This window comes from Rhodamnia argentea, chromosome 9, assembly GCF_020921035.1.
Source record: "Rhodamnia argentea isolate NSW1041297 chromosome 9, ASM2092103v1, whole genome shotgun sequence".
In the NCBI taxonomy this organism is placed as follows: Eukaryota; Viridiplantae; Streptophyta; class Magnoliopsida; order Myrtales; family Myrtaceae; genus Rhodamnia; species Rhodamnia argentea.
In genome coordinates this window covers 24,931,623-24,941,547 of record NC_063158.1, presented here as the reverse complement: position 1 = coordinate 24,941,547, position 9,925 = coordinate 24,931,623, and the positions used below count along the sequence as shown (strand labels likewise).

At 39.7% G+C, this 9,925-nt stretch overlaps 1 protein-coding gene across 1 annotated transcript; it reads right to left on the bottom strand.

Annotated features, from left to right (window-relative positions):
* Positions 1-3,499: 3,499 nt before the first annotated feature.
* LOC115742922 lies at positions 3,500-4,471 on the bottom strand. Its single transcript, XM_030677461.2, has one exon. The coding sequence runs from the start codon at positions 4,308-4,310 to the stop codon at positions 3,666-3,668; it is 645 nt and encodes a 214-aa protein (XP_030533321.1). The 5' UTR covers positions 4,311-4,471; the 3' UTR covers positions 3,500-3,665.
* Between the last annotated feature and the right edge of the window lie 5,454 nt (positions 4,472-9,925).

Below are 9,925 nucleotides of genomic sequence, written 5' to 3'. Positions count from 1 at the left end.
ATAGAGCCTGGTAAAGAAAATGATTGTCATTTGTGCCTTGTAGGCATCAGGTCAGTGATTTTAGACCCAAATTAGGTGAGCTAATTTATCTCGTCAAATCAAGTGTTGGGACATAATTCTTTTCTTCATTTTTCACGAAAAAAGGAAAAAAAAAAAGGTAAAAAAAAGAAAAAAGAAACGAATGGGTCTCAGTCCTTGTGGGATTTGTGAGCCTAACAAGAGACTTGGGTGTCCCTTTCCTGTAAAAGGTTAAAACCATTAATGTCTCATCCCACACACCTTCATCCATCGTTTTCCTATTAAAGCTCCAATTGTTTTCATCTCTTATCCCTTCCAATCCCCGGTGGGCGGTGGGTCTCTCCCACATTTTTGTCCTCTAATTTTCATCTCAAATCAAAGTCCCTTTCTGCATTGTATGCATCTCTTGTTAGCTTTCTTATCTTACCGTAATTAACAGAAATTGCCATTAAGTGCCTTATCAAGATACTTTCACGGATTCATTCCTTTTCCTGAAAAACAACGGTTAATAACATGAAAAAAAAAATCCCAAACCGATACTTTTATCGAGTTGGATGACATGTGGCAATTAAGGAGTGTACCGATTTGGTGTTTTAACCCTCCGTTCGTCACATGAGTATCGATTTGGAGTTTTTTTTGTGGTATTAACCTCATTTAATGGAAACCAACAGATGATAAATTTGTCATATAAGTATCGGTTTAGGATCTTTTATGGTAAAAATATTAGTTTATGGTAAATTTGTCACATAAGTACTAGTTTGAGATTTTTTGTAGTTAAAAAATTATTTTGTGGCAGATTAATTTGGGGTAAATTTGTCATATGTGTACCAGTTTAAAATTTTTTATGGTAAAAAAAATTAATTTACGGTAAATTTATCACGTATGTATCAATTTAAAACTTTTCATATCTATTAGACTCTTGCTTTTATTTCTCCTTTGTAGGATGTGCCCAATGGGGATATTCTATGGTATCAAAACTTTAATAAGGAAGATTACCGATCAGATCGTGAAAGCCACTGTTGAAAAGTGTGAGATGCTTCTCACTTTTCATATCCTGAAATTAGTCTTCTATCTAGAAGTTATATCTCTTGAGTTTCAAACTTTGCAATAAACTCCATCCATTTTTGGGAAAATTCCAAACAAAGGCTCGAAGTGCTTTCATTTTTTTACATACGAGCCTAAATTGGATATTGTTTCAAATAAAGACCTGAAATGCCATCATTATTTTAAATAAAGGCCCGAAGTGAATTGGTTCAAAAAACGGTCGGAAGTTGCTATATCAATCTAAAAAAAGGGCCTCTTTCCAATTGATTAAAGGCATTTTTGTCATTTGATTTTTTTAATTTTTTATTTAGTTATATCTCTTTCTGTTTTCTAAAAATTAAAAGAAAAACTAAAAAAAATAAACATAGGCGGGCGGCGGGGCGGCGGCGTAGAGCCGTCGGAGGTTGGCGACCCCACCCACCGATGGCAAGGGCCAAGCCCTCTCCCAATTGGCCCTTGCCACCGGTTGGCGGGGTTGCCAGCCCTCGTCTAAACGTCGATGACCCGATGGCAACGATCGCCGCCCCACAGTCACAGGTGAGAGGCAGCCCCTCCCGCTCGTGTTTCCTCTATTTTTTATATTTAAATTTTTAGATTATATATTTTTTACTTTAATTTAAATAAAAATTTAAAATTCCCTTGATTGGTCGGAATATTTCGGCGACCGACGAGGTCAAGTCTTTATTTGAAACATACATAATTACTCATGCTCTTATTTGAAATAAATACCACTTCAAGCCCTTATTTGAAAAAATGATGGCACTTCGAGCTTATAGTTGCAATTTTCCCTCCATTTATAGATCTTTGTTTACTCCATCTCTACTTGAAGAAAAAAATGATTTTTCATTTTATTGGCCGACTTCTCGCACATCCACAGGTGAAAATGGCCTTCGGAAATCCTTGCAACGTATTTTTTTTTCAATCTTTTTACGTCCAATTGATTTATCCAATCGGTTTTATCCCTAAGAAATTAACACCATCACGAATTTATTGCACCTCATTATCATCGGAGGTGGAGACCCATCTCGTTCAAACAAAAAAAAAAAATCTACGAGAATACCGATCCAATGAAAAATAAAGAAAAATAATTCATTGTTAGAATATTAATTATTAAAACCGCGCCTTCGTATAACAATTTAAGCTTTTAGAACAGTTAATATTGGTATGTGACATATTTTACATGAGATCGGAGCGGGGGATCCCGAGTTCAAACCTTTCTAGACCCTTATTTTCCTTCTCAATGAAATAATTTTTCGCGCTTAGTACTAGACAAAAAAGCCAGACTAAGCACGAGAAAGAGTGTTAGAATATATTAAATAAAATTTTAGAATATTTAACGATGGTTTCACAAAATCTCACGTCCATCTCTTCAAATGCTAAAAAAAAAAAAGAATTGTTGAACATCTAAGAGGGTGTGGAGACATCAACTGCACAAGCTCCAAGTTGTTGTCATTCGTCGAGTTATGATCCTTATTATTATTTTTTTTTATTTTTCCATTAAAAAAAATTGCCAAAAAAGCGGGGGGAAAAGAAAAAGGGTAAAAGAGAAATAAATGGCTCACAGCAGTTTGGGTGTCCCTTTCCTTGTAAAAGGCGAAAGTGAAACCCATTGATGTCCTCATCCTCTCTGCCCCCATCCTTTTCCCCAAATTGTTTTCACTCTCTTATCCCCCCCCTTCAATCCCAAGTGGGTCTCCCCCCACATTCTCTGTCCTCTAATCTTTTTCTGAAAATTGGAACCCAAAAAAAAGAAAAAAAAAATCTTTTTCTGAAATCAAATACTCTCTCTCTCTCTAACCTAATTGTGATTTTCCTCACACACCCATATATATAAGTATATATTATCAGAATGTCATGTATGTCACGAAAATCTCAATATTAGACGATCCTGATCCCTGATATATGACATGTCTTTTGTCTCTTTTGCCATGACATTTGCAGTATATTTCTTTGATTTTCTGTAAATTATGATGAACCCCACCATGAATTGTTTTTTTAAATGTAATTCGTCATGATGATAGATGACACATCCAATATAGAAGTTGGAGTTGGACTGCCTTTGCCTAAATTAAGGAAAGCAAAAACTGTCTATTCTTAATTAAGCTAAATTAGCTACGACATGGTCAAAAAGATCGAATGTTATTGCTCTTCTATGTCATCAATCATAGCTTCTTAGCTCGATTTTTCGTCCATACTAATTTGTCTGGCTGTCTTCAACACGGCCACATCCAAAGAGGACAGAACAAATTGGTCCATTGCCCTCAGCATCATCGTGGTCTTGCTTCCTTTTATTTATTTATTTATTTATTTTTCGACCCTTAAGCAGGAATTTCAAAATATAAAAAAAAGGGTGAACGGCAAATAGTGAATCAAGTGAAAACATTTTTCGTTTCATTTAAAAAAATATACACTAAATGCGAAAAAAATAAGGAAAATAAAAAAAAGGAAAATATAGAACTGGGACAAGTCCACGGGAACTTCAATTATGCATGAGCTCACTCGTTCCGAGTCCGACTCGGTTCAGTCCGAGTCCCACTCCGCCGATCATTGCCCCCCCAAAAAATTTAGCTCTATCAAGAAAAGAATCACTCAGTCCGACTCGGTTACCCATCGAACCCGGTTCGGCTCCAGACCGCGTCGCGGATCCTCCTCAGGTCGCGGCCCTTGAGGGTCCGGCCCACCCCCTCGAACACCGACGTGGCCGCCGCCCCCTTCCGGTTCCGCGCGTGCTCCCGCGCCAGGTACTCGTGCGGCGGCATCATCTCCGCGTCCCCGTCGTCGAACGTGTCGTCCGAGTCGTGCAGCGACTCGACCGAGTCGGCCCGGTATATCTTGCTCCAGTCGGGCACGTTCACGGGCGCCGAGGACGCCAGCTGCCGCCCGCGCGGCGACGGCACGCCGGCCTCGTTCCCGCGGAACTGGTGCACGATCCTCGGGGACGCCGTCACGCCCGAATCCATGAGAGCCAGGGACAGCCCCCCCGCGCGGCCGCCGTCGCCCGGGATCCCACGGCCGCCGCCGCTTCCGCCGATGCCCATGCTCCCGTTGGCGGCTCGTGGGGTCCACGCGCCCCGCGGGTCGTCGGCGTTTCGGCCGCCCGTGGGCACCACATCGTCCACCGCCGACCAAATGTCCTCCTCTCCGAGCTCGGACACGTCAGCGCCATTGACTCCATGGCCATCGCCAGAGCTGTAGCTCCCCAAGTATCTCTCGCTCAGGCTTATCGTCAGTCTCCGGCCTTTGGCCATAAAAGGCGGTCGGTTTCCGGCGAGTAAGCTATTTTCTGCCGTCGACCCTTCTGAGAGACGAAGCTCATAAATACGAAAATCATGTAAAAACAAAAAAAAGAGAGCTAACTATTATGGTTCCCTATTTCGATTTCTCTAGTATTGTAGACTTGGCCTTGAGGAAAGGACATGTATTTATAGCAGGGTCTGGGGGTGAATTTCATTTGAATTTCGGGTTCATTTCATGTGGGAGTCGGACACCACCCCCCAATAATTGATTATGGAGAAAATGGAAGGCGCCGAGACGGCTACGGAACTGTCTAAGAAATGACGAATCATAATCAAATGAGTTAATAACATGCTACCAAATCCATTCTAATTTCTTATTTTAGTCTCAAATCAATTTTCACCTCCCAAAAAGTATCAGATTAGTACCACCCAAATTAAATTTTCATCTCACTAAAAGCCCAAATTGAAACCTCCAGCAAAAATATACTACCTCTTAGCATATGCATACGTGTCAAAACACGTGACGGATGACTGCAATGGAGAATGACTTCTCCGACATGGGGACTCCACGTTAAGGTTGAGCATGATTCGTGTTAGTCCGATTCCCTCATAAATGGAAAATCAAATATGTGGTCTCGGTTCTCAATTGTAGAAATAGGAGACCAAACTGGTCCTGTTCGGTTCTTGAGCGGTCCAATAAAACCGATAAAATAAAAGAAGGGTAAAGAACTATATTGGCTTATTGATTACATTTCCCTATAAAATGGACAGCTTCAATGTAAGTAAGGGAATTGTATTTGTTTCTATGCAAGTCCCTTTCTTAGCCTAGAATCTCATTTCAAGAACCGGTAAAGAACTGTGCAAGTCTCTTTCTTTGTATATAAAAAATTAAAAATTTGTCGTTCCAAGTGGGCAGTTCATCGATCCGATTCCCGCTAAAATCGGGAACCGGACTATCTAGATACCGATTCCACATTGAGGAATTAGGGGGATTGGATATCGACTAAGACCATATCTATTTCGAGTTTTGTAAATAGGCAAAGTAAAAGTTCGAGGGAGAAGAGAGGGTAAGACGAACTGAAAAGAAAAATTATATTTAAATCAAAACCAGAAATGATATAAGCGTAGACACGAGAGGGCGTGGGCGCGTGCCTTGAATGTGACAAGAAAATTGATCGAGGAATGACGTCGGTAGGTGTTCTTATCGAGACTCGACTCGGGAAGGTAAAATGACGGGAAACTTACCTTTTATGTGGAGTTTGTATTCGACTTTCCACTATATGGATTTGCCAATTTTGGAAAATTACTTTTTATATGAGCGGATATTACTAAGATAAATCGGTGTTCCGAGACATTATTACGAATTACCCCCTCTTGGTTTGACTCTGTATTTGTCAGTGTAAAATTGCAGACTGATTTTATAATAATTAAAGCTTTTCTAATAAATGATAGAACTAACCCGATTTTGAAAATTATTTAGTTATTCGGGAAAAATCCAAAAAAGGGCATGAAGTCCTTTTATTTTTTCAAATAAGGGCCCAAAATGAACTATGTTTCAAATAATGGTCCGAAGTGACATAGTACATTTCAATTGAGAGCCCGAAGTGGTTATAATGTTTCAAAAAATGGTCTAGCCTGAAGAGCGTTTTCGTCATTTTATATTTTAATTTTTTTATTATTTTTTTCTTTTTCTGATTAAAAAAAAAAAAACTATGCACAGGCGAAAGGGTCGCCCCTCCCGCTTGTGGCCGCCGGCGACCCCACCAGCCTGTGCCACCCCTGCCTACCTCCCTCCGGCAGTGGGGCGGTGGCCACAGGCGGGAGGGCTATCCGTCCAACCAGTAAACGTCCACTTCCTCTTTTTTATTTTATTTTTAGGAAACGGATAACAAAAACTACAATAAAAAAGAAAAAAAATTAAATAAGTAAAAAGACTAAAATGCTTTTAAATCAAGCTCTTTTTTGAGATTTTATGATCATTTCAAGCCCTTATTTGAAATAGTGTTCATTTGGAGCCTTTATTTGAAAAAACATGAGGACTTCGGGCCTTTTTTGAAACAATGTTCACTTGGGGCCCTTATTTGATAAAACATGAGGACTTCGGGCCCTTTTTGGATTTTTCCCTAGTTATTTGACCAATTTTAATCAATAAAATATGCAGTGCCTTTTCATAATATCCAATTATATTTTGGGGATACGTAATTTGTCGAAATTTTTGGACAAAATTTAAGACCGAAAGAGTACCCGATTGTTCGGAGCACATGACAACAATTTGATTTCGCTATTTTTCTATATTTTTTTCTACGGTAAATAGGTTTAGCATATAATCCATTTGGTAGTGCAATTTCAATTTTTTATTTTATTTTTGGGATAAATTTTGGGCACAAAAATAGGTTTGAACAGAAACAAGAAATAGCAATTTTCTACTTTTTTGGAAAAATTTTTGGCACAAAAATAGGTTTGGAATAAAAATAAGAAATAACAATTTTCTACTTTTCTATTTCCGAGACAGAAATAAAACTAAGAATTCTTCTCATTGCTCACTCCCTCTTTCTCATGTCTCCGGCCCTTGCTACTTGGTCACCGGTAGGCGTCTGTTGGTCATCGATCGTTGATCGCCATTTGTCGTTTGCCGGTCACCGATCGCCCGCCTCCAGCCTCCGATCGGTAGCTCTTGTCCATCCTTTGCCGTTCGCCATCCGCTAATCTCTGTCCACCCGTCATCGTCAGCCGGTCGTCAACCGAGGCCCAACGGCCTGCTACTGTAGAAATTTGTTGTTATTATCAAACGACTTCTTATTCCAAGAATAAAAATTTTATATCGTTATTAAACCGGTGTCTCTGCTCAGAAACTCATCAAAGGAATAAAAATAGAAAGATTTATTTGTGAACGAAAATAGAACTCGAGAAGAGAATAGTTATTATTCGCGTACCCGTATTCCCGTCGTATGCTAGATACATATTGTAATTAACACTATTTCCATACAGCTATTGGTTTTACAATGAGTAAGTAGTTCCATAGGCTCACAAAAATTTGGTAGAGAATTAATTTGGGATATATCACCGAAAATCTCAAAATATGTTCATGGTAACACAAATACCCCCAACCTTTTTGCGTCATCAAAAATCCAACACTTGTCCATTGTGACACAAATATCCTACACATGTAACGTATATTCCGTATACCACAATTTCATCTATAATATATTTGTCACACTAGTTTAATTTTGGGGTTTTTTCTATGAAACAAAAAAAGCTTGGGGTATTATTGTCATAATGTGTAGGTTTAGGATTTTTAGCGAGACAAAAAAAAAAGTTTGGCTATTTGTGTCACGTATGGCTAACTTTGTCATATTCACCCAATTAATTTTGCTAAATTCCCTAAAGAAGGAATGAAATAAATATTCGATTACTCAGTTAGAAAAATTGCGATCCCACGTAATTATGACGCGACACCTTCTAGAAGTTTGGGTTTCAAGACTATCGTACTTTCAAAACTATCGTTAAGAGCTTCATTAGTCGTTTCTGACACGTCATTGTATCTAAACCTCGTGTTAATTAAATTCCGTAAGGTCAGATATGCACGGTGGGTGGTTCTATTCTTGCACTTATTAATTATTTCAAGACAAAATTGTCACAATCAACCCATCCTCATATTTTCCTTAAAGCCTTGACACGTCATACTTCAATGTACCGCCAAAAAAAAAACTCTCCATGACCTGTCCCCGCTGTGGGCCCCGCCTCCACGTGGCCGCAATTGTTAGGCCTCTCCAAGCAGTCCTCGTCGAGACATCTGACGACACGTACCCTAAACTGGCCATCGGGCGGGGCCCACCTGACCCCCACGCCCTTGTCGTGACACGTGTCGCGAAATGACAGGGCACGTGGGGGGTCTTTTCGGGATCAGGTGAAGTGGAGAGCTTAATTATGGCGACAATAAAAATAATCAGGGGGATGCATAATTATTGGTTCAGGATGCGTAATCAGGTTTTAATTATAGCTTGAATAATTTAATCTTGTTTGTCTTTTAATTTTATAATAATAAATGTGCAATAATGCAAGTTGTGGCCGGGTGTGATGGGCACGTTGGACGGATAATAATCTTTTTGGGCCTTGTGGGGCCCAACTCGGGGCCCACGGAGTGCTTGTCGTTTTGTGAAGGTGAGCAAAGAGCCCAACTTATGAATTCCTTTCGAGTTTCTTTTGACCGCCATTACTAATTCCTTTTTAAAGAGAGAGAAAAAGACAAAAAGGAGAAAGGGGTCAAATGCACAAGTGACCCAAAAAAAAAAAAAAGGCCAAAAAAACAAAAAAATAAAGTAAAACAAAGAACAGAAAATAGAATTGTATTCCAATTTGGCTTGAGTGTTGGGAAAGCGCAGAAGTCCGATACTTTCATCCAGGGAGATCGCCAAGAGGGAGCCCAAGTCCAAGTCTATTATTATATTCAGTTGGACCCACATTTACTTAAAAGCTTAAGTTGATGAGTTATAGGTCAATTATGATATATTAACCGCTCAACTCCACATCAATTCTCCAAAGTGAGACTGCTTTAATACTACTCACACATGCATCTAAATAATCTCCTCCTCATGTGCGAGCTCCAAGATTGGGTTTGCTCTCCCTTAATTCGGGTATCATTCTGCATAAATATATCTCAACTTAAATCTCCATCAAAGTCCATCCGGCCCTCGTGAGTCCGTTTTTGGCTCCGAACTCGATGGTACTCGTCCTTTCCTCACTCTCGGGAGAGAGATGGGTAGTGGATTGTGCTTGTGCTATCAAGCCGACATGGGTTTTTTTTTTTTAACAATGGCCACTACAAACAAAGGACCAACAACAGTGAAGGAAAAGAAGGAGTAGGAGTAGGAGAGAATTCGGACGGAATCAAATGATTTCAAGATCAAGAATGAGATAAAAGTGAGAATCTCGGTTCTTGCAAGCAAGATCAAATTCATCGGGTTTGAAAGTGAGCATTTGTGGGAAATACCAAAACTAGCTCCTACTCCTACTCCTACTCTATCAATTGCAGCGATTAGGCCTTTTCCTAGTGTCCTTTTAAGGCACCAAGAGCGCGATCACTATTCCTTATTGCCAAAAGACAGACCTCGGTGCTCGTCTTAGTGCTTGGTATTCGGAGATAGGGAACTTTCCTTCAACATAAAAAAAGAGATTTCCAAATCTTCACTCTTCTCTTATAGTAGAAATTCTGAAATAATTGAATATAGTAATGAATCCTGCTAACAACAGAAAGGGATCTACGCCTTTTCTTCCTATTTCTATCATCTCGGAAAGCCAGTAAAGCTAACAGAGACCGTTTCCTAGTTAGAAAATTGGGAACTACGATCTGCTACACCACAACGCCCACCTGTTCAGAAACCGCGTTGGCCACTAGATTCATCCATCGAGATATTCACTAAATATCGATACATATTAGGAGTGGGTCATCAATCAACCATCGGCTTTGATGCCATTTATTGGGAAGAGCACAACAGAAGTCCGATACCTTTGCCTAGGGAGATCGCCAAGAGGAGCTCAAGTCCGAGCCCATTAATATATTCAGTTGAACCCTCTTTCACTCAAAGGCTTAAGTCAATAAGTTATGAGTCAATTAAGATATATTAACT